General features: G+C 49.3%; 1 protein-coding gene across 1 annotated transcript in view; it reads right to left on the bottom strand.

Annotated features, from left to right (window-relative positions):
* Chc (clathrin heavy chain) overlaps window positions 1-23,479 on the bottom strand; it is a 42,847-nt gene extending 19,368 nt beyond the window's left edge. The window contains exons 1-9 of the mRNA XM_089573041.1: window positions 23,303-23,479; window positions 12,802-13,159; window positions 10,964-11,082; window positions 9,265-9,426; window positions 7,414-8,376; window positions 4,710-4,847; window positions 4,381-4,473; window positions 3,096-3,167; window positions 293-1,141 (exon numbers count right to left, since the gene is read on the bottom strand). Coding sequence (XP_089429167.1) covers window positions 293-1,141; window positions 3,096-3,167; window positions 4,381-4,473; window positions 4,710-4,847; window positions 7,414-8,376; window positions 9,265-9,426; window positions 10,964-11,082; window positions 12,802-13,159; window positions 23,303-23,344 — 2,796 coding nt within the window. The 5' untranslated portion in view covers window positions 23,345-23,479. The remainder of the gene's footprint in view (window positions 1-292; window positions 1,142-3,095; window positions 3,168-4,380; window positions 4,474-4,709; window positions 4,848-7,413; window positions 8,377-9,264; window positions 9,427-10,963; window positions 11,083-12,801; window positions 13,160-23,302) is intronic.
* Between the last annotated feature and the right edge of the window lie 2,216 nt (window positions 23,480-25,695).

Genomic DNA, 25,695 nt, shown 5'->3' with positions numbered 1-25,695 from the left:
CCATCACCACTGCGGCACGAGCGCAAAGAAGCGAAAGTGCGAAAACTAGACTGCGCCACTGCAAACAACATGGCCAGCGCTGTACAAGATGTATTAGCGCAGACTGGCTCCAAGAAAGGTTTCAGTGTTTTCTCTTGTCTGCACCTTAAAAACTTAATTGCTAGGTTCCAATGAAAGAAGACTGAGTAAGGATTAAGTGCGCACGCATGCCCACACTTTGCCCGCTCCCTGCTGCCTATCTTTCACCTTCACTCATGCAGACAGCCCAGAGGGCGAGACAGATAGGAGTCACCTGGACAAGCTCGCGGTCGCACTGGCCCCGCTCGTAGGCGATGCAGGCCAGGTGGGGGTCGCGCTTCTCGCAGTAGCGCCCCACGACGGTGCTCTCGTAGAAGGGGTTCTCGCGCAGGAAGCGCTCGGGGTTGTTGTTGGAGTCGATGTAGATCTTGGCCAGGGCATTGTGGGTGGCCGGCTCCTGGCAGCCCTCGTGCAGCCGCCCCTCCAGCCAGGGCAGCAGCAGCTTCAGCCGGTTGCGCTTCTCCACCTCGGCGACCAGCTCGTCCGTCGAGAACTGGCCCCGCACCACCAGGATCAGGTTCTTGATCACCTCCTCGGCGCAGTCCACGTCGAGCAGGCCGCCCACGACGACGGGCAGCCGCGACGGGTTCACCTTCTGCACGTAGATCTCGATGTACTTCTGCAGCGAGTTGCGGTACAGGTAGAGCACCAGGTCGTGCACAAAGTCGAAGCGGTCGCAGACGATGATCAGCGGCAGCTGGTCCGTCAGCTTGGCCTCCTTGAGGAAGTTCTTGACGCGCTCGGGGTTGTAGCAGTTGCTCTCGCGGCAGATGCGCTCCACCTCCTTGATCTGGCCCGTCTTGCAGGCGGCCTGGATGTACTTGAAGTGCACCTCGGGGTCCTGGCTGAAGTTGACGATGGAGCCGAGGAAGTAGAAGAGGCCCTCGTAGCTCTTGAACGACTCGAACAGGTCGATGAGCGCGGCCGTCGTCAGCTGCTCGTGGTACTTGGTGGCCACCTGCACGCTGATCTGCAGGTTCTGGCGCAGGTTGTGTGTCAGCATGGCCCGCAGGCACTCCAGGGAGTCCTCCACCGACAGCGAGCCAAAGTAGTTCACCAGCCACTGCAAACAAGAACAGGGCTCACGTCACACCCCTGCCAGCAAGGAAGCCGCACAAGCACGTGCAGGCAGCCGTTGCAACCATTGACTAATCCCTCCTGCACGCACACAGCCCGTGTGCAGGAATGAGGGGTGAATGAAGACAATGGTGCAACAACAACAAACTGCTGGTGCTGCTAAGCGATGTAGAGACTTTAGACACAGAGTACAGTAGAACTTCACAACTCCAAAGCATGTCAAGACTCCCGAAATTGTTAAAATGAGCAAGGCGTTATATTACCCGTAAAAAAAAAATGAACACAGAATAATCTAAGACCACGTTTGCTGCCAGCTGCCAGCATTACATTCAACAAAACTTTTAGCTATTCATCAAACCTCGTTATAGCGAACAAGTAAGATAACATAATAGTTTGATGTACCCGAAATTAGACAAGATTTCCCCCGAAGCTCGTGCAGAGGAATCGCAATTTACAGCAATATTTTGATACAACGAACTTCACGGGACGTTACGAGGGTGCTGTTTCAGTGCACTGGAAGAACCGAACCATGCCAACAAAAGCAAGGGAACCAAAACTAAGCGGACAGACAGTCTCGAGACTGGGCAGGCTGTCTTGCCTTCTCCAGCGAAAATTGTCATCGCTTGCTCTTAGCCAGCACACGAGTAGAAATGAGAGCCAAGCATTGGTCTCTGTACCTCGTGAAACTTGGTGATACACTGAACACAACTACAGTAAAACCTCACTTACCCGGATCTCGATAACTCCGAAATCCGGTTAACTCGGACACGCACTGCGGTCCCGGCAAAAATGTGTGCAGTTCAATGGGGTTAAACGCTTGTTAACTCGGCAGCATTTAGCCGCGTATCGGTTAACTCTGACAACCCCGGCGAGAGCTATCGAAACGTCCATACTCAGCGGCCCGAATGTTCAAACACCCCTAACCGACGACGAAGCCGGCACAGCCGAGGAGAGCCACACAAACCGAAACAAGACGAGAAACGGCCGCAGGAGGCGAGAGATGCGATGATAGTGAGAGAGCGATCAGTGGCCAGGTGGCGCTAGCCACCACCCAGCACACTGGTCGAGCATTCAGCCATCCAGCAACCACTAAAAGTTGCAAAGGACTGGACAGCTTGCTAGGCTTACTTTGTCACCGGATCTACGCGCGTGCTGCTCAGCCCATTTGATCCACGCTACGCCTGCGCTGCAGCTGTGTTTTGAGAGTGTGCGAAAAGCCGTGTTGTGTGCGGACTCGTGCCCGTTGCGTTGGACTTCTGGTGCGTGCTGTAACGGTTGCCACGTCTACACTGATGCTGCAGCTGCTTTTTTTTTTTTAGTTGCGAGTGTGATAAGCCGCATTGCGCGCGGACTGGTGCGTGCTGTCTCTACCGTCACACTTTTCTGTCTCTGCCTTCACGCTTTGCTGTTATGGCGGCCGCCCCAAGCTCCAAGCTTTCAACACAGGGTAGGCAAAACAACAATGTGCAGGAGTACTCTGACTGCAGCTGCACAGGAGGAAAGATGGCTGAGCGAAGCCCCCAATGCACCTAAGCCTGAATAAGAGAGATGCACCAGCATAAGAACCAAACATGGAAATGCCAGCAGCAGTTCGGCAACCCACAGACTAGGATACTCAGCTGGAGTGATGCTGTAGAACACTGCGTTGGCCCAAACAGGGAAGTTTGAGGGCCTAAGCCATTGGGCAATGAAAGATTTGTTCATTGTCAGGTAGGATACTCGAGCTGTCTGGCAAATCTAGCATGGCAAGCTCTGGGAGCTCCAAAAGTAAACGTGTGAAAAAAAAAAAACATTTATCTGCAACTACAGAGGTTTTGCAGCACAAAAAAACACGGCTAGTTAAGACCTCCCAGTTACGATGCCCCCAATGATTTCAAGGTGCCAAGTTGAGGATTCACGCTGTTGGCCTCATACGTGCACACAGGGACGACAGAACTCACCTCGGCGTTCAGCAGGTGAGTGTGGACAATGGCCCGCTTGATGTCGTACAGGTCGGTGTAGTGCTCCAGGGCCTGGGGGGAAGAGAACCAAGCGCGGTTAGAGCGACAATGTCCGTGGGCCACAAGGACCACACAAACAGAAACAATGCAGCCCTCAGTAGCCTCCCCATTTCCATCCCACACTCATTCTCCCTTGGCCATTAGCCCAAAAACGGAAATGGGGAAATACCGTATGTACTCATGCAAAGGACGTACATTTTTCATGGCTCTGGCGGGGTGCGGCCCTTACGTGGGAACTGCATTTTTCCGTAACACTTTTCCGACTACAGTGGAGCCCCGATTACGCATCCCACAATTTATGCTGAGACACGCATTTTTACGACGAATTAGTGCAGCCCCAGTGAATCCGATGATAGGACACACTCCCAATGACTGGCACGAATTAACTGCCCAGAGTAAAACAGATTGCTAAATCACTTTAGCGGCAAACATCAGGCGATTCTAAGTTATGAAGATCCTCCGACGATATGGTGCCCAACTGACAACATGCCTTCGCAGACAGTTCGGAGCTGCACCCTAGCGTGCAACCTGCGGCTGTCAGTGTGAGCTGGCTCGTTTTTCCGCGCGGTTCTGTCGAAGGGCTTGCGGGAAATCAATTACGCATTCATTTAATGGGAGGTTATGATGTGACAATAAAATGGTAACAAGGTCAGGATCTTTTATGATTAACTATGACTAGATTCAAAGCATTTTCACTGCGGCTTCGAAGCGAAGCACGCCAAGCCCCGGAGACACTAAGCAAATGGTGTGCTACTGCAGCGCCCAAGCTTGCAGCACAGCAAGTCACCGCAAGGAATAGTGCCGCTAAGTGGGTGCACACCAGCCCAGCTTTTTCGCAGAGTCATTTTGTCTTTTCTGGTGCAAATGCAAAGTACACAAGACAAGTTTGCAGCGCTCAGGCACAGTGTGTTCGTGGTTCCAGGCACAAGGGACGACGTGTCCGTGGTCATACCAAGAGCTGCAGGCAGTTCTCGTCCCTTAGGCTCCAGACGAATGAATGCACCACGCAGGGAAAACTATGCACGCACAAAACAGCTCTCCTCACAGACAAGTTTTGATCTCGGGGTTCGGCCCTTACTTGGGTGTGGCCCTTACAGGAGTACATACGGTATGCATGTCCTATCCTTTCTGCCAATGGACTGCTATGCCCGGGAACAAATTCCACAGCTTGGCCACTGAGCAGCGTCTCTGCAAGAGTAAAAAAGCAGCCAGCAGCCACACTCACCCTCTGGAGGAGGCCAGCCTTCTCGCACAGCTGGGCAATGTGGGCACGGTCGTAGTGGGTGAACATCTGGTTGCCCAGGATGGCATCTGCCACCTGCACGCATGCACATGGAAAGGGAAAAGACATCGAGTGAGCACACACAAGGGCCTCGAAGGACGCAGAGTTCCAAAGAGGCTGGGCTCCGCATCAAATCTAACAACATTACACCTCCCGCCTTCTCGCTTCTTCCATAAAACGTGAACAAAGCAGCCAGAAATGCTGCACAAGGAACACTGCTACTGAAGAGTAGTCCTAGCCAAGAGGCTGTTCCCCGTGCCAGCCCCACTTGCCTGTGGTGCCGTCATGAGGTTCATCTCGAGCAGCCTGGTCTGGAGGTTGCTCTCGGAGGGTCGGTTGTTCTTCAGGGCGTCCAGCAGGAATGCCGTGCACTGCTGGACCAGGTTGGACTCCATGAACACGTCCACAATCTGCACAGGGGGGGGGGGCACAACCACTGCTCAACAACTGCAGGCTCTCGGGCACACACACAGTGGGTGCAGCAATGGCACCAAGTTGGTATCAAGATGCACGCAGCACTCCAACCTCCACGCTGACGCAATGGCTCTGCCACAACACAAGTGCAAAAGGGCTTGTTTCACATGAAATTAAATGGCATTTAGAATCCGCACACACAAAGACATGTTCCCTAGAGATTGCGTACTTGTGACTGCACTATTGAAAACATTTTTTTGAAAGACAAGGGTCCCCCCTCAATGCAGGAATCCATTTCACGGCAACATTTCCACCACTCTGCAAATCCTTCAGGACATCGCCATCGCAGCCATGTTCGATCCCACACCCTTGGGATCAGCAGTCGAATGCCAAAGTCACCGAGCCATCGTCCGATAGAGGTACTGATAGGAAGGAAAGAATGCCAGTACAACACTAGCTTCCAAGCACACTCTCCAGTTTTAACTCAGTGTTTCCTCAACATTTTCATCTGCTACACCGACACAAAACTGAAAATGCTAGATCACATAGCAAAGTTCTCCAGTCAGTATAAGCAGGAAGCCCATAGCTGAGTGCTTTTGAAAGACTGCCAGCATGTTCAGAGGAAATCCCCAAGAACTCCTGGCCAAAACTCGAAGACCTGGACTGCTCGTAGCCTTAATACCGTCAGACTTGCCTAAGCCTGAGACATGAAGGGAATAGAGAGTTTTAGAATAGGGTCGGGGCGAATAGGGATGCACTTAGCGTTAGGGGAACGGGCTAATGTTTTCCGTCTATAGGATAGGGTCGCGGATGGTCACTTTGCGTTGCTTGAAGGCAGCGCCATGACGGCGGGAAAGAGAAGCTTTCAGAACAAATAAGTTCATATGCTGTATTTTTTTCATTGTGCAAATAAAACGACATGCAAACTGTTGCAGTTACCAATTTCTACTTAGGAAATGCGAAAAATGATGCAAATATTTTTTCATAATGAGGGCATGTTCAATCCGAGCCAACAATAACCATACAGGAAGTTGCCGCCGCTAACAGCTGAGTGCCTCCGTGAGCATACCGTCTCCATGGCGACCAAGCAACGCTTACTCCCTAAGCCTAGCAGCAGTCAAATCTGGTAGGAATTTCACGACTCGAGCAGTTTTGTCGCTCGAGTTTGGTAGTGTGGGCATCATCAGACAAATAAAAAGCTTCGTTCACCGTTTGCCGTGAACACCAGCCGTAGTGTAGCAACAATGACGAATAGGTGGTGAGGCGAGCAGCCCCCCACTTCACCGGACGCCACCATCATGCCCAACCCTATCGCCATTTGGGTGCCACGCTATTTTGCAGATTTAGTGTTAGCACCGCCCGCTCACCCAAACAGCCAAGGGCCTTTAACCTTGCCCCAAAGCGATAGGGTGACCCTATTCAGATATTAATAATTGAACACCCTGAACTTAAGTGATACTGATTATATTAGGGCCTCATCGTTGTCTGTCGACAACTCCTGCTTACATGTCACGCTTCTCAATTGGTCGAAACGGTCGTGACGTCACAGTGTGCGATTTTCAAACGGGGCCAATTGTACTTTGGCTAGTCACCATGCAACCAATTAAAGGGATGGTATGTGATGCTCCAAGTAAGTGGGACTGAGTTTAGTTAATTGCTTAATTAACCAATTATCCTAACTAATCTTTCTAGTCAGACCAGATAAATAAATAAAACTGAGCAAATTGGTCGAGTTGAGGAATTGAACGAGGGTCTCTGCAGTGCAAGACGAGCATGCTAACCACTCCACAATGCCAGCTCGATGGTTTGGAATGAACAAAGGCGTGTCTAGTGAATACGGTGTCTTCGTTCACTCCCATCTTCCTCCCTTGCCTGGAGATATGCCAGACAGATACATTTCCTTTCCTCAAAAACCAGTTTACCGACGAGCAAGGCGTAGAGCCGAACGGGCGATGGCGTTCTGTGGACTCCCTGGCACCACTGCAAGACGCCGTCGCGTTCCCCTCTTAGAGGCGAAGCTTAACATCTTAACCACATATCAGCGACAGAAGCAGCAACACCGCGCTTAAAGCTTTCACCTCACCGCACTTTAGGTTAGCAAAGTGCTACCCTGAAATTTTTTGAGCCAGAGGCATGCTTTTGCGATATCCACATCACCTGATTTGGTTTGGTTTATGGGGTTTAACGTCCCAAAGTGACTAAGGCTATGAGAGACGCCGTAGTGGAGGGCTCCGGAAATTTTGACCACCTGGGGTTCCTTAACGTGCACTGACATCGCACAGTACACGGGCCTCTAGAATTTCTCCTCCAAAGAAATTCCACCGCCGCGGCCGGGATCGAACCCGCGTCTTTCGGGTCAGCAGCCGAGCACCATAACCACTGAGCCACCGCGGCGGCCCACATCACCTCACACCACTGCTGCCAGACTGCACAGTGACTGTGGTTCATGCCGTGGACATGCAGCAATGTTTGGTTTGGTTTATGAGGTCCAACGCCCCAAAGCGACCAAGGACTGTGCGCACGCACGCACGCACACCACCTGGGCCTGCGAGTGAACCCCACCTGGTTGATGTCGGCCAGGGGCTCCTCGTCCTGCACCAGCATCTGGGCGAAGGCGGTGCCCTGGTCGGGGCTGAGGCGCATCACCTGGCGCAGCAGCAGCACGTAGTCGGGCGTGTAGCCCACCTTCTTGGCGTAGAGGACGATCTTCTGGAACTGGCCCGTCTCGGCAAAGCACTGGATCACCTTGGCCGGCACGTTGGCCCGCAGGTAGACGGACAGGGCCAGCGTGGGGTCCACCTGCTTGACCAGGTCGCCCAGCTCCTCGCTGCACTCCAGCTTGTCATCCTTGAGCCACTTCTCCAGCAGCTGCTTGCGGCCCTGCTGCAGCACGGGCCGGCACAGCTCCAGGGACTCGTACTTGTTCAGCTGGCCCTGGTCCAGCAGGATGCCAAAGTACTGGAGCAGGGGCGACGTCTGGCCGGGCTGGTTGGGCACCTGCTGGAAGCGCTGGATCGTCTGCGGCGTGCGCAGCACCCCGCGGGGGGCGTTGGCCGCCACCTTGGCCGCCTCCGAGTACTGGCCCCCGCTGAAGAGCGCGTTGAAGCGCACCACAAACAGGTCCTCGGCACCGGAGAGGTTGTTGCGCACCGCCATGCGCAGCGCCAGGTCCGGGTTCTGCAGCACGTTGGTGATGTAGGGGATGATGTTCTCCTCCTCGACGCTCACCGAGAGCACCTGGCCCTTGCGGTTGACGCCGATGATGCCTGCCGAGGCCTCGTGGGGGGCAGTCACGAAGATGGTGTCGGCCGAGATGCGGTTCATGTAGATGCACGTGCCGGTCTCCAGGTCGTACAGGTGCACGTAGCCGTACTTGGTGATGAGGTAGATGACGTCGTGCCGGGGGCTCACTTGCATGGCCACGGGGAAGTCGTTCTGGGCCTCGGGGGGGAAGAAGACGTCCACCGCCTTCTTGGGGTACGGCTGGTTGCCTGCTGGGGGCTGGCCCACCTCTATGATGTGCAGCTGCATGTGGAGAAGAAGAAATTGGAACCCACAAATCGAAACACCCATTCACGAACAGATGCACACTCGTGCCTGAAGCACCTTCATCACCAGAAAAGGAACGAGGCAGCAAATGTTGCAGCAGTGCCAGCTAGCAAACTGCAAGAACAAGCTGCAAATGTTGAAGCGCTGACAATCTGCTCCACAGCTTATTTGCTAATAAAAACTTCACTGTCTGCTTGAAGGCCTACATGCAATCCAACAGAACAGAGACCAAATACAAATCCCATGAAACAATGAATGGGCAAAGAAGTCAATTTTAGTGAAACACGATGACCTACCAAAAATGGCGCTATAACGAGGCAAACCTCCTGTAGTTTTATTTTATATTAAAACTAGACATATCCTCCACTATGTTTAAGCAAGCTTAACTTTGTGAACCAGATTAGTGGTTTTCTCAACACGTGCAAGTGTACACAAATGCCTCGTTTTTAAACACAGAGGTGAAATAACACTGGTACAAAGTATAACAGCACAATTAGACCATCAAATGTTAACTTCTACCAAAAAAGAGACATGCCAAAGGCACCCCCGACACAAGCTGCCTCTGAAATACATCCATACCCTGGAAATAATGAAAGCCAATGACTGCACACGAACAACATGCCATTTTCGTCTACTTGCTCCGCACCAATTGTACCATCAGTGTCACGAGGCTGGCAAGTACACAAAACATGCCAAATGTATTTCTGTGCATTCCTTAGTACCATTCGCCAGATAACACAGCTGCTGCATGCCACCCTCACACCCTCAAGTGCACCAAAGCAGCCTCTGGGCTGCATGCCCACAATTCCAATTGGCAGTGATGATACCGCTCCCAGTCCCCCCCCACTGCAAGCAATGCCTCACCTTTCCCCCGTGGGGTGTCCGCACTGCGAAGCAGAAGAGGGTGGACAGCTCGGTGTTGCCCTCCTGCTTGAACTGGGCAAAGGCGGCCGCGTGGCCCTCGATGGGCTGGCTCACCTTGCGCTCCATCGAGTAGAGCTGCATGGCTCCCGCCACCCGGTTTTGCTGCACACACACACACCAGAGGCAACATGAGAGAGAGAGACAACACTGGCGTGCTACTTTGTCAGACAACAGCTCCACTACACAGTGGGTCCCCGCACACCGCACTGGTTTCGGGGAAACTCCGGTGCAAGTTTATTGAAGACGTCACTAGGGACCACTGGAGACAACCTTAATTCTTAGTGTCAGTGAAATGAACAGTTCTTTGTGGCCCCACTCACCTTCCCTTGGAAGCAGGAACATTTACTGCTGAGAGGCCATTCAATTCAACTCCATGGATGTCAAATGGTTTATTGGTTTATGGGGGTTTAATGTCCCAAAGCGACTCAGGCTGTGAGGGACGCCATAGTGAAGGGCTCCGGATAATTTCACCCACCTGAGGTTCTTTAACGTGCATAAAAATTACTGACCACTTAGAAGTAAATGGCAATGTAGCCTCACGTCCAATGTACAATCGAAAAACAATACTGAGATTGCAGTTCTGTGAACAAGAACAGTGGTGGCAATAGCTTCATTTCATTTTTTTTTTTTTGCCCTTTCCTAGCTCTCAAAAGCACCATTTCCAGTGAGAGTAGCCCTTCTTTCATTCGAACATGGCTGAGAATACAGGCAAAGTTAAATTTACACTCAGTGTGGCATTCCAGGACCAAAATAGCCGCTAATCAAAAACATTTAGAGATCACTGCGGCGACCCGCAATGAGGGAATGCGAAAGCACCGATGCCTCCTCCACACTTGTCGCCTCTCACACGAGATGCCGCACCATTCGATGCATACGCAAGGAAAGTGCGCACTCATCGGCAGCAAGACGACTGGCGCAAGCCCAAAGCGTCCGAAGCGGAGGCGGCACGCATGAACTTTCTAGAAGGTTCTTACATCGTGCCACTGCCCTCTCCTCTGAGGTCACGGTGACCCCATTTCAGCAAGAAGTCATGACATCACCTGTTACTATGACAACTACACTGGTTTGCCGCCACCGCATATACAGCCACTGTATCACTTGGCTCTAATTACCTCTCTAATTACGCCACATCAGCCAAAGCATTTTTGTTTGATTAATAAACATTAATTAATCACTTTTTAATCTATTTCAAACCTTGATCCAGCTTGGTTGCGTATTTTCTCACAATTTCGACGCCCACGGCTGTTTTGATTCAAAGTCCACCCACTACATCAATGTCCGAGACTATTTCAACTCTATCAATTCACTAATTACTCCACATCAAATGAATCTTATGCACAGCCACATTTTATCATCCTCTACCACATACAATCACTCTTTTCCTCCCAACTTCCTGGAACGACGCAAGGGCTGTGGACATGTTTTGTGTCCACCTTCTGCGGACACAAAACCGGAACACAGCCAAGTAATGCTTTTGCATTAAAACAGCAACCCTCTCAAAGCTTGTAAAGCAACACTGCAACACCCAAAATCCCTGGCTTGTACACAGCCAAAATCACAGTGGACACCCGCAACCTTGAGTAAGCATCTAAGCATTCACGTGGAAGCCCACAAGGCAGCCGAGGGGGAACGAGCGTACCTGGGCCGAGATGCCAATCAGCAGGAGCCACTGGATCTTGGCGTCCGTCCGGTAGTTGATGATCTGGCACCCACTGAGGCTCGAGTGGCGATCAAACATCTTCTGTGGCTGAGAGTCCCCTGCACAGGGAAACACGTACGCGTGACAGTGAGTGGAAAGTTGGCAAGATGCGGCAACTGCAGTGGGAGCTTGCTACCGCATATTCAAGAGACAGAACAGAAAAGGCTATGAAGTTAACCTCCAGAAGGTGCCCTAAACTACCGAGACATTAGCATCTGCACAAACTTCCGTTTTTTGCCAGCTCCACTGCTAATGCTTCTATAGCCCACCTACAAAGGGTTTCACCGTACTGAACTTATCGGCAGAGGTGAAAGAAAAAAAAGTGCAGGCAGGTAAGCACTGCTAAGCATGAAATATTGCTGGAAAGCACTGTTTCTTGCAGTTGGACACCACTACGTACCTAAGCGCGATTCAGATGTCCACTGACCCAGGGATCCAGTTGTGCAGCTTTCCTTACCTCAAAATCAAGTCTAAACCTTCTGCTGGTTGTGAGAAAAGGGAAGACGGCGCATAGCTGCCTCAACTTGCAGGTAGACGCTTCTGGCTACTCAAAACCAGATTGAAGTGCATGTAAAGTGACCCCGTCACACTTTTTGCTCACAGGCTCCTTGCATCCCTCACTTCATTGGCAAGCGCATCATTGCTAGATGCTTGCCGACCACAACGTTCATATCTTCAGCAATTGTGCGACAGCCGCATGGCAATCTCTGGCATTCACTAGCTCAGTTTTCTTCCGAAATTTTCGGGAGTGGGCCAAGCCCATTTCTGGAGGTGGGTCAACTCCATTCCGAGACCAGGTCAAGCCTGTCTTCCACCCGAGCACACCCAGGTTAACTGGCAGTCCAGTTCTGTCAAGGTCACTTCATCCTAAAGGTCAAGGCTTGAGAGACCTGTCAGATTTTCAGGACAGCTAACGAAGTGCCTTTGCAACTAAAAGCCCCATATCAATTTTTTTTTCAATTCAGTTTTTATTCAACATCTTGAGGATGTTGGGTGCGCCGACAAAAAGCCAGAGAGAAGGCTTGACAGAGGTCGACGCACCCTACAATAACTTGACAGCAGCACCAGAATGTTGTACAGTCCACGGCAAGTGAGCACACAGGGAAAAAAAAAAGTACAAATCATGAGTAAAAATCTCCGTGACACGAAGTGCCGACGGTACCTAGGGTTACACCAATTTAGTTGCCTTATTTAATGAGCACGGAAGGGTATAGCAAAGCATTTGGCGACCGTAATTCGTTCGAGTTTTTGGCACGAACCATGTGAAAACAGTATGTGTGGTGTACTTCTGTTCTTTACATTTTAAGTTCAACAGGTTCATCATAAATGAATTGTTTTGTCTAATACTTGTTTTATACCGCCTTAACAGTATACTTTCAAAAACTTGTGGGAGGGGGGTAATGCTAAGAGATGCAAAAATCGGTTCGGTGTGTTCAAATCGTGAAGCATTAACAATATTCCGAACAATTTTCTTCTGAAGTATATGTACCCGTTTAATATTAATAAATGATGTTGTGCCCCATACCAAAATACAATAATTAACAGAAGAAAACAGTGCATTGTACAGCATCTGCTTCTGGCAGCCATGGCCAATAAAAACCATTGCAGGGTGTGCTCATCTGCGACGAATCAGAAGGGAAGTTTTCCTACGAGGTACAAGCACACCAAAAAGAAAAGACCAGAAGGCTGGCACCTCACAGCCAGTTCCGCCTTCCTCTCCCGTCCGCCCAGCAGCGTCTCCGCACGCCACTGCCACACCACAAAGGCACTGGACTCACCCTCCATGCTCCAGTGGTAGACGGCCCCCTCGGTGACCAGTGCTATGGTGTTGACGTTGATCCACTTCCAGAAGACCACGTCCTCCGTCATGGTGTGTGCCTTCACCTTGCTCTTCATCTCAATGTTGAAGATCTGCAGGGTGCGCGAGGCCTTGAGGGCGATCACCCGCGAGGCCGGGTTCATGATGGCCGAGTCGGCCGAGATGGGCCGCCGGATGGGGCTGGTCGGGTTGGCCATGTCCACAATGACCACCTGGGCGGCATCCCCCACCTTCTCCCGGACACAGATGAACTTGTCCGACTCCATGGTGAGGGTGTTGAAGCCCACGTTGGCCGCATTGATCCCTATGTTGGTGAGCTGTAAAAGGGGGGGCGGGGAAGAAATGCAGTCAGTGGTGGTCACATCAGTGCTCCGTGAAAGTGCCAAGAACTGCAAGACCTTATAAAGAGTATGACATCAAAACTGCACAAGGGTAAAATCACGACTTTCAATGTTTCTGTAAACCTGCAACACCACGTATATGAAACTACACCCGTGGCATGTGAACAATTCTGTGCGAACCACAGAAGGCATCTGAAGAGTGCTGCTGGAACTATACTAAGAAGAGTGTTCAGCCAGATTGCGTTCTGAATAAATTTCTGGATCCCTACAAAAAAAAGAAATCATATTAATGTCTGGCCAGTCCACAACCAATGTCTGCTACGGGTACTTTACTTGCTTACTGGAAAATTGCACACCTGATGTGAGTGAAGAAAAAGGCGCCCATTTGTAAATACACAACTATCACCCTCTCCATTATGAGCAGGGGTACACTACTGTAACTATCAGATACAGTACATTACTGTAACTACTGTAACACTACTGTAACTATCACACTATCAGATTACCAGAGCAAGTTTACGAAAGGATGTATGTACATTGGAAATTTTTGAAACTACAATAGACACCTGTAGGCAAACTGGTGCATTTTTCAAGTTCTGTGAAGCGTTTGGCCCCTAAAGCACCTACTTATGTACAACCATGCACACATCTCTAGGCCATCAAACAGTCACTAAAGTGCATGGCTGCTGTACCTTCCAAAGAGTTGCGACTATTATCAGTGGGCATGTCTTATCTGGAAGCACAGTTCCTGCTTGTAAAACCAAGCAGGCCCCCGGAGATATCGCACCTACACACTTTGACATCCCAGAGGTGCTACAGTGTGGTATGCAGGGTTTAATGTTGGACCTCTCCGCAATACTGCACCTACAGCAACTCCAGCAACGCCAGACAACTTTTGTTTTAATTTCTGATAAAAAAAACGCCAGGCAAAGCAAAATGTCTGGGAATGATTTTTTTTGTTAAGTTTTTGTGAGGCTTGATAAAATGTCGGGCCCATAATAAAAGCAGTTTGCGTTTCACAGTTCTACGTCTCCTTTCGTCCTTGTCCAAGGTGACACTGCTCTAAAGCTGCCCTGATGTCACCTATGTAGTCTCTTTTTTAAAGCACGCAATTTACACCATGGCCACCTCCAAATTAAGCTAGAGAACTTAAATGCACTGTAGTGCTGGCCAATATCAGGCAGGGTGAATTATGCTTTGAGAGTCACTCAAGGTCACTTCCAACCAGTCACATGAACTTATGGCGACACTTGCTACAGAGCATACTTTTGACCTTTAAAAAAAAATAACAGCCAGGCTGGAATGTCATAAAGGTCCCTCAACAAAAACTGAGTCTGCAGCATGTGACTTAAGGTGAGCAGCACAGCACCCAACGCTAAGACTAACGTAAAGACTCTGCAATGCAGGGGCGCTAGAAGATGCAAGATGGAACTGCCCTTTTTCTCATCCCATTATGTTCAGGATACAAACTAAACGCCCGCAGCATATGATAACTGATGTACATAAACGGCAGTAACATATCATATCTTTAGCCAACACAGCACCACTGATGTACATAAATGGCAGTAATTTATCAGGCAGTCTAATATCTTTAGCCACCAACGAATACTTCATCCCAGCAGACTTGGGCAAGCCAGGCTCGTCATAAGCCGAGCTCAGGCTGTTGATCTTACTCTTTCTGGCACTTTGTGCGCCTTACAACAAATAGAGCTCATCCAATGCATTTTTATTGGTTTGCCAACTCGCAGCACGAGTTCTAAATGACCATTTTGGTACCAGTTTAAAAAAAAAAAAGAGTCTCCGTTACGAGAGTGAAATGCCCTGCAAACCAATAAAATTTGTGTTCCCTGTCAGCACAATTCTAGGCCAAAATCTTCTAACGGAAACATTTCCCCAACTGAAACAGCCCAGTCCTGCGTGACAGATATGCTCCAATGCTTCTCTTGAGTGTGTATTTTATTCCTGTAGTACAAGTTTATTAAAAACCATAAAGTAAAAGCCTGATGAAAAACTGTAGCACTCGAGACACGGACATAACGAAGACGACAACACATGCGCCAACTTTCAAAGGGATCTTTATTTAATGCACAAACAGCTATTAAATACTGAGAGAGCATCGAAATATCGTCCCACAAGCCTATCACACCCGAGTACAAGTGCTTTATTTATCAAAATTAGTTCACAAATTACTTCATGAAACAAGAGCACCTGCACAAATCTGCTGTATCTGTTGTCACCAGCATCAGTCCCTAGTGACCTCCACCCTGTAGCCCCACATCAAAGGCTATGGGACAGCACATAGCCTCAGTCACTTTGTAAACCCCTATTAACAAAACCACATCAAAGGCAACTTCATGAACCAACATACACTAAGAATATTCTGCATCTGGTTAATGCACACTGCACCACTGAGAAGAGCGGCATCAATCCATCAACTTGTGCAGACCAGGACTACGGCACCAAATAGCTAATTGGTAGCCGAATAAAGCTTCTGAAGGCTAGTAAATTTGGACACCTTTCAATACAGGTGCGATATGCAGTTTGATCCACATGCTGCCTTCACACTGCCACAAAATTCAAAATGGACTGCCGAGGTGTAGCGGCACGTTTTTACAACGAGAACAGTACATAACCCTCCGTTGTAAATTCCTTCAGGTGCAATCATCGAGAACGACCAGTTAAAAAATGGTCTACTCTAGTGAACCTTTTCCAAGAAAGCTGGCAGTCACATCAGGCTAGTGCAGAAACAGAGGAGACTGTTTCACGGCCCGAATTTTTCCAATGCCATTCAAGAGAAAAAAAAACACAGCATTGTCCACTAGCATACCAGCACTGCACTGTGGTCATTAAATGCCAGTAATTTTTAACAAAGGAGAAGCACTTCACTTCGGTCGATACAATAGTGACCCTATCAGAAAGTGAGCACATCAGGACTGGTGTCATTGTGCACAAACAAGGGTGTTCTCTGCTGGAAGTAATTTAATCTACACAATCCATCTCTGCGATTTAACTGTTCATTACATGAGACTACTGAGTGAATCACAGGATCATCCAATACATTCTCCCTTCCAGCCACCAATAGTGCTCCTCGTTGATAACACAATGACTTTGGGAGGGAAAGACAAACACAGACAGCTTATCACAAAAATAAGCAATTTCTCTGACAAGAGAGGGCTTATCAGCTGTACAGAGGGCAAAGTGATACCACAGTGAGGGGGGGGGGATACCTAGAAACAATCCAGGTCAAGTGCATTACATTAGCATCCGCACAGAAGCATGCGAGTTCCCTCCGCAACAAGCTATGGTAGGTCACAGTAAGTTACACCTCAATGCATAAACCCGACAAAGTCTGCTGGCAGAAAGGACAACATGGCTTTGCTAGTCGGTGGCGCGCAAACTAGTTCAAGGATTGCATCAGCCCCTTAAAGCCGACACCCAAAGTATGCACTGTGTGCATCGGAAATCCCGCAACTAAAGTAATGGGCGTGATAATGCAAAGAGGAACAAAACATCCCGATAACATGCAATCGCAAATCGTGCCAAACTGCGTGCTGCTAAACCTCCTTGTACGCTACGGATGATTTACACCTGGCAAACTTCCTCAATCGCAGCACAAGCTGGAAACAATGTCCAGTGCCCAGCCCAAGCTTCATTTTGGACCACTGCTGCTTTAACCCTTTAAGGCAGCTTTGTACACGATTGTCCACAAAGCGAACTCCAAGCTTTTCCAGAGACAGTCCTGCATCTAGCAGAGATTTCTTTGTTTGAGGTGAACTTGGCATACTTTCAGACGCAAATAGGATGGTCATTTTAGAACGTCAAGCTCTACTTCTCGCATTCCGTAACCCAGCTGTTGCCATGGTAACCGAAGTGGTTACATAATGGAATAAAATAGGCAGCAGTATGCCTGAGCACCACTACTCAAAACTAAACCATGTCGATCCCGTATATACATCCCTCTCTGGCAGGCGTCAAAGTCGGGCCACTTAGTCCTGACATTAGTGTGGAATTTGTAGGCCAACCCTTTTGCTGCAGAATGTTCCTGATGGTGTTGTACGGCTGTACGCTTCATGGAGCATAAACTTTCTCATTAAGTTAGAGCCTAGCTTGCGGTAGGGATTCGAACCGGCAACCTATGTTAGGAGTGTTAATGCTCGATATTAGATCACTGCTGCAGTGTCTGCTTATTTTGTGAGCAGTAAATAGCAGTAAGCAGTGAAGCAGTAAATAGTATTTCGCAAAACAAAATAAGGGGATTGGGGGGGAGTAACACGTCCACCGTTTTTACGCAGACATTTTGCCACCAGTAATCGCATCCTTTTTGAGTGTTTTCTTTTAATTTCAGGCATAATGTCTATCTTAAAGAATTTTTTTCGATGATCCTCAGGGGTCTATTTGAGATGTCCTGGCATTTCGGTGTTTCCATTTTCAACAATTATAACATTTTCGTATGAAATTCTGCTCTACCCTGTAAAATATTAATGGCTGATATTTTGAGCTAGAAAACTGGAGGCCTGAACACACTAATCAAACGGCAAAAATATTTTGATGGAAACAAAGAAACCACGCCTTAAAGAATCAACAGTATCCTAGTAAAGAGTCTCGTGAAGATCATCTTGGCAACTGCATATCCTGGATACTATCAAAGCATAGATGGCACACTTTTTAGTACGTCAATGCGCCTCTTTTCAATGTTGTCAATTAGACTGCATTAAAATGTTGTACCTAAACAACTTGCTTTGATACACCATGAACTCTTCACTCTGAATAGTATCACAATACAGTTAAACCGACCAAAACATAGCACGAACGATGAAGAAGTAAAAAAGGCATTTGCATTCCCCTAAGCACCAGCATCTACTCGCACAATTTGCCCTTAAACGCACCAGAGTAGACAAAAGCAAGATAAAGCACCCTGCTGATTCTACCTCCTCTCACCCCTAATCTCTGTCCTACACAACAGTTACATTTCGGACGAAAATTTCCTACGTAAGCATTCAAGCAATGCTTTATGGTACAACACATTCCTATCATTTCATCAATGAGGCACCACAACAACAGCCAGAAGTGACATGATAAAAGTGCAAAAGGGCATAGACACTAATACGAGACTAGACTGGCACAAACTCATGGCCGGTATATCGCTCACTGTTTCCGAAATGCTTGAGACTAGTGGAAGCAAGCAGGGAAGATGCATCTGCCACAAATAGTTGTGACAGTTTATGACCGCAAGCATCTCCATCCTGCATTTGGAATTGACCATTTCTGGAATGAGGGGTAGCTTGAAATCGTGTTAAGGGCCAGAATGCCAAGCAATATCGAGCTTGTACCTTCAAGGTTATCTAGAATAAGCCTGATCTACTACATTAAAACTTCTGAGCTATGGACAACTAAAAGAATGTCACATAAGCAGCATGAAGAGCATCAGAACAATTTTCAAAGGGGTGGCCACATGGCATGCAAGGATAATTAGCAATGCTATTTAATGTCTGGTTTATGGGGATTTAACGTCCCAAAGCGACTTAGGCTACGAGGGATGCCGTAGTGGAGGGCTCCGGAAATTTCCACCACCTGAGGGTTAAACGTGCACCAACAGCACACAGTACATGGGCATCTGGCATTTCACCTCCATCAAAATGAGACTTCCGTGGCCGGGATCGAACCCACATCTTTCGGGTCAGCAGCCGAGCACCATAACCACTGAGCCACCACGACGGCTCTATTTCATGTGTGCTGCCACATGTGCAACAGTATAGTTAAACACGAGATACTCTGAAGTGGACACCCAATTGTTGCGCAAACATTCCAGATTCAAGGAGAATCGACATGCACAAAAAATCCAGCATCTCCCAGTTATCTCAAGATATGAAAAGCATCTCTTTCCTCGAAAACGTGAGCGCTGCAATGCCCACAACTGGCCACTGGCACAATCCCATAAATTCTTGCATCATGCGCAACACTGCATGACTCACCGGAAAAGCATGAAAACGAACCCCCGACAGGAAAAAAACGACACAAAAGGGGATGAAGAGTGAACCAGGCCTAGTTTTACACGACATGCCATCTGACGCTAGAAATGGCCTTTACGCAAAATTGCATTCCAAAGTGGAAGCTATTCATTACACATTACAAAACGACAAGAGAAACACGAAACCTTTCCGAGTTATGCCATCACTACTTCCGGCTTTGCGAAATGACTGAGCCTGTCCCAATACCTTCAGCCAGGTGGTGTGCTTCTACCCTTTTAATTAAACGTGGAACACGTCACTTACAAGGTGCCCCAAGAACGCAGCATAGGATAAAACTGATCACGCAGCATGATCAGGAATGTCTACGAGAAGGACGAGAACGAGGATTATATTGCAGACTGTTTGTAACATAAACACTGTACTGCAGTACATTTCACCGCTTTAGTTCTTTCCCTAGAACTAGCAAGTGCAGAGCAGCCAGAAAGATAACACGTGCCATGCAGAGCAGAAAACAGCAGTGGTAACGCACACTGCCACGCCGTCACCTCCTCCTCCCAGTGTCAGGGGAGGAGCAGTTTGGAACCCGAGAGCCCTCCAAGGGGGCGGAAAACCTCACGCACTCCCACCCTTCACAGCGGGACACATTAGGAGTGCACAGAACTGCAGCTGACGCAACTGACAGAGGAGTTTCCTGCGAACGACATCCTGTGTAAAGAGGGGCACCACATAGAAAAACACCTGTCGACGAGAGAAGGCTTCGGGCTAGCACTCGTACTTTCTCCAGCACTTCACACATCAGATATGGTGGTTTTGAAGCTGGCCTTCAAAGCCATCATCCGTCCACACTGCGTTTGTTTTTCAAAGCCAGCTTGACAAATCCACTGTACTTCCAGCGTTTCCACAGCCAGTACCGCTACGACAAAAAACTACGCCTGAAGACAGAATGCCCACAAACTACGAGGCCAAAGCAGACAAGGAAGACAATCAAGTATACCAAAGCCACAACCAATGACATGCTGTCGCACATACAAGCCCAAAAGAGTGTGCTCAAAGAATGTGAAATTAAGTATAACAGCTACACCAAGACTAATACATGGCCCAAAAACCTCCCTTTGATGGAGTCCACACAATGGAAACAGCCAAACTTTCAACTGATTCCGATCCTGTCCAGGCGTGGCATTTTACGAGTCCAAGCTCATTTCCCTGCATAGCACTCATTAGGATGAGCAAAATATGGAGCACAGCACCACATGATGGTGCTACGTCAGTTACTTTCCAAGCACTTCTGTGTTTACAGAAGGAAATGCTATTCGCAATAGAAAAGTAATAGAAGTAAAACGAAACTCCTTGATAGAACACACACATAGAAGTTGATTCTTAGAAGGCCGACTGCCACATATCACTGGGTTGTTCATCACTATGTATGTAGAGTCTTAATGTATGCAATTCAGTGCATAAGTATGTTTTGATTGTTACGGAAGAGCAGGCCACATTCACATGGGAGACCACCTTCATCTTGCTTCTCCTTGGTTTGCATGCAAATGTAAATCAGAACAAAACTAGTTCACAACGTTCAGAGATGGCGGGACATCGCGTGGACAACAGCTATGAAACCTCTTTTAACAGTTGCAGAAGCAAGAACAAGATATTTTCTTTAGACACTTACGCGTGGTTTCAGGCGTCATTACATGTAGTGGAGAAAGATACATAAGCAGATACATAACTGCCCCAAGATGGTGATCAGAGTGAACAAACAGCACTCACTAGCAGACTGCAAGGAGGTTGAGCCCACCAGCCGACGATCAAAACAAAATTCAGCTTACTTTTATCATTCCCCCCCCTATTAATGCCTGCTTCCTCCATTAGCTCCTAACCTAGACAGACCAGGACAAAACAGCTTCCACAGTAGCCAGTTAATGATTGACCACAAAGCTCCACGGCGTTCCAAAAGTTCCTGGGACAATGGATGAAGGATTTTAGTGAGGGGGTTCGCTTTTATGCGGTTGTAAAACGGCAAACTGCGTTAATTTTGGGAAAGGGCAACGCACTCTACAGCACGCCTGGGTCCACGAAACGGGGACCTCACAGAGGTGCTTCTTCGCGAGAGAAGTGCCGACGATAACCACAACGAGCGCGGAGAGACTGGGAAGCGACGGCGAGCCAGCAAGGATGGGAAGGGGGGGGGGGTGCGAACGGCCGCCCAAAACCCGTCCGCGCGGCACAGACAGACCATAATTGCTGCCGGGAGGTGAAGGCATTGCAACAACGGCAGTCGGCAAGTGGTAACCACCACCGCCTCCCAAAAAAAAAGGGGCGATGGGCGAAACGAGCTTGCGCCCTTTTACAGACTTCCCCCTCGAGAAGGCAAGCAGTTCCTGCCAGAAAAAGAGGGGTGGAGGCAGATTTCCGCGAAGCAACGACGCCGCGACAAGCGGTGGGCGGCTATCGGAGCAGCGTCAGAAGAAGACGGCCGATGCAGCCACGCGTCCGAAACCAAAACAAGCGCCGCACGTAGTATGCGGCGTGGCCCACATTGGGAGTGGGCGGAGCAGGAAAAAATGGAAAACAGAAAATGACAGAAACCGGGAAGGAAGACCGAAAGGAATGACCGACTTGGACTCTCTCCGGACGGCGAGAGAAGAGAAAAAATGCGCCTCTTACGACGGCAGTGGCGAGCAAGCATCGTTACACAGAGGGGTGGACGAAAAGGATGTGTATAGGGAGGGGGGGGGGGGGGGGGGCGTCTTTACTTTTTTTATATTTGCCTTTTCGCAGGCACGCCGCTAGCTGGGGAAGCAACGACCAGGCGCGGCCTGCTGACAGCACAATAACCGCCGACAATGCACCGCCAGCGAACCGTTTCAAAGGCAGAGCAGCCGCGAAGCGAAAGGCTGCCTCTTCTCGTAGCGACGCTGCTTTTATTGAAGCGCTAGACCTGCCCAAAGAATCTCGCAAATCGAGCAAGGAGACATGGGTGGGCCGATTCGTTCCCGCTTTGTTTGCTTGCTACTTGACACGCAATGGGTGGAGTTAACGGGAAACGCGACAGGGTCTCCCCCCTCTTCCGGACACGCGGCCCCAGAAGGGAGCGGACGAACCGACTCACGTGAGCGAACAAAGATGCGCCCCCAACACAGGCGTGCACGACGCTACGCAACGTCGATATATTTTTGGGGGGCCTCAGGCGAGGAGCCAAAAAAATACCGCTCATGCACGTACGCTGTTTACAAAAACAACGGCGGGTCCGCTCACAGCATGCATGCTTCCAAGAGATTACTGGCTCGCCGGCGCGCGACGACGAAGCGGTCGACTTCCGGCCCGAGTCTCGGCTCCGAACCCTGCGCTACCGACGCGTTGCAATGTTTACACGGTTCGGTCAGGTCGGGACTGGCGGCGTGCCTTTTAGTTGGGCGACAGCGACTCGGCCGCGAAGAAAGGCAACAGAAAGGAGGCCGCCCTCTGAGATCGATACCTTTCGCGCAAAAGCCGACCCCGGCCCAGTTTCGCCCTCGCTTCGAAACCCCCGAGGGGAGGTTCCGGGGGGCCGAAACTCGTCGGACAGGCTCGGTGACGCGCGAAACCGGGGTGAAAATCGCCGTGCCGGGACCACTGAACGTACTACGGCCAGTGGCCATCGCGGCGTGTCTTCCCGATAGACCGAGCAAAGGAATCTCCGGAGAACCCGTTTTCTTTTCTGCTCTCCCCTTGGCAGCAGCAGCACTCGCGGAGGCAGCGTACCGCCGAAGGACGCCGCGCCGGCTGTACCCGGCACCGAGAGAAAAGGCGTTAAAACACTGTTCTATTAAAATACGCGCACCGATGGCCAGCCCGCGGTCAAAACACCGCTGTCACCACATCGGGCCTCGGCGCTTTCTCATCGGTGACCGACGGGGGGGGCGTATCGGAGTCGCTGGTCTCCGCTCGCCGCCGGCTCGGACCCGTGGGAAAATGCGCGCCGCCGGCGTCTCGCACCACCGCCGACAGCCGCCGGCGTCGGAGTCCCAGCTGAGCGCAACGAGCGAGGCCAGTTTTTAAAGGTCCCAGGATGACTCCACGCGACTGTCTACACATTAGGCCTAGTACCGGTTGATGACTCTTCGAGACGAGGCTTATAATGAGGGCCAAAATCGCCGCTGTCCGCTGGGCTCACCTGTAAATGCTCTTGAAACCGTATCGGTAGTATCTGCGTCATCGTGGCTCCGAATCCCGCTCCTTCGCGATGGAGTTTGGCCACACGCTCCTCACGAAAAACGTTTGAATGAGGAACACCTCCAGTCGCTCCAGTCACAGTCCCGTACGCACCAACTTCCACCCAATATGGCGTACGCCGGCCATGTATCAGCCGAGGTAATATAGTCCGCACCAATAACAATTATTATAGCTCCAGTTCTCCCGAAAACTTCCATATCTTTGCGTCTTTATTACAAACAAATTTTTTTCCGTCGTTATATTATTTTTTTCGTCTTTGTGACGAATATTTTTTCCCAGCTGTCAGCAAAAACACACTGGCGTAGGAACACACCGCATCCTGCACTACGTGCACTGCCACATTGCATGAGTCGCGTGGATGGGTTGTGTGAATGGAATTCGGCCGTCCGTGATCTTGACTGCAGTGGCTGTTCTGTGTCTGGTTTAGTGTGTGTCTTCTATTCGATGCCGTTTTCATCTTGAATGCTGCAAATTCGTGCGCTCCTCGAACATTAGCTGTTGAAGCTCGTGTAGTAGTAGCCTCTGGCTTTTACCATATGTTTGACGATCCGTCACGCGAGCTTTTTTCGACAAGCTGCTGGCCGCAACCTCGTCGCTCGCTGTTCGGTGAACTCTGGTGGCGCGGTATTATGCACGCTGTAATTGTGTAACAAATCAGCTGATCGCACTCGCGCTGGTTGTCTGTTCTGTCACATGTCGGTGACGGTACAGCTGTCATTACGCAGTTGTATCTCGTGCCTGTTCCGTAGTCAGCGTATCTTGCTGCTTTAGGAACCACGATTAGCACGGCTTTTCTGATGTCCTCGGGCAAATTCCATGAACACAGCATCTAGTGAAACTTCGAAGAGATTAAGTACGCCTTTCGCTGTTTGTATCGCCTCGCCTTCACTGTGTTGCACGTAATTCTAACCACTTTCCCGGCCTACTCAATCTAGTCCAAAGTAGTATTTATCATGATGGACGCAATATTACTGCACTTGATTCGTAAATACAGCAGGTATAAGAATGGTAGGCACAACGTACGAATCTTAGATCAATATAAACGTTTTAGATTTGTAACGCAGGCATACTACCTCTCTGCAGCCCAGATTCATTTGCTGTGAGGTCATAAACTACGTGCCTTTGAATGACGTTCAGGTATATCCCCCTGTGGCCTCAAGGGAAGTTTAACAGGTGGCTTGAATTCGTGCCTCTTATTCTACAGCTAATTATACCTGCAGGGAGCCAGCACTAAAGCTGGCAGTTTCTCTTCGTGCTTACTATGATCACTGTTTTGTACGAGAAATAATATTTGGCTAGACATGGATGCATAAAAATTTTCTAATAAATTTGCAAAATAAGTTTTAATTCGGGGAGGCCCTGTAAGTGCCCAGAAATATGGTCATTTTTCTCGCCTAAAAAAAATGTGTGTAACCATGGCCATGATGGCAGTTGTTTAACACTCGTATGGCCGCACCATGTACATGGATTTCAGGTAGTCAGGGCCTCGACGGAAACAAAAGGGTTAATTCTTTAGCTGGCGACATTACCAAACGAGCGGAGCTCCCTACCCTCCACCTCGTCTATACAAAGAGCTGAAAAATCCACATGCTCTAAAAATCCGCAATACAAGTTGGCCTATGAGTTCCAGGCTTGCTCAGAACATTTCCTTAAAAAAAAAAAATAATAAGCCTTTTCTTTCCAATGCAGAAATCACGCACAATGGCTATGCTCTATCCTCCTTTTCATACATCAAGTGCAATGCTGCGAAAAGTACGAAAGTAGTCCGTATGAAAAAATGAAGAGAGGTGTGTTACTCCGCGCTTGTTTTGTGGCTAAGTGGTCTAAGGCATGAGAAAGCGACAGCGTCTTGCAATATGAGCACATTTAGTCAAGCTCATGACAAATGTATCGTGTAATTTCTGCAGGCAAGGCATTTATTACTTTTTGCTCGCCACAAGGAGCGCACTACTTTTTGATGGCGGATGTAGGCAGCACCAACAAGAGCACTAGCTTTGACAGTGTTGCACCTGATATACAAAACAGAGTATAATAAAACATTACGAAGTATTGTAATCCGCCTTTTTCATAGGACCACTCTGTGCGTGCTCGCATCTCCTCCTCAAGCTGCACTGGTGGAAAACAAGGCGCCAGCTCGTTCTGCACGTGCGCAGTTAATGTTAGTGACTGGTGGATGAAGCAGACTGGGGCAGCTGTCAAGCACGCACTTGTCACTGCACAGGCCCAGTTGGCACCTCATACCACCAGATGGCGCCTGTGTATTCTACCAGAACCTGATGAATTTTCGCTGCTCCATGGAGAGTGCCGCATCTTGTGAAAAAGGCGGATTATGTA

The sequence above is a fragment of the Amblyomma mixtum genome, chromosome 2, assembly GCF_055824585.1.
Source record: "Amblyomma mixtum isolate Tamu chromosome 2, ASM5582458v1, whole genome shotgun sequence".
In the NCBI taxonomy this organism is placed as follows: domain Eukaryota; kingdom Metazoa; phylum Arthropoda; class Arachnida; order Ixodida; family Ixodidae; genus Amblyomma; species Amblyomma mixtum.
The sequence above is the reverse complement of the archived record's forward strand: the minus strand, read 5'-3'. Positions and strand labels throughout refer to the sequence as shown.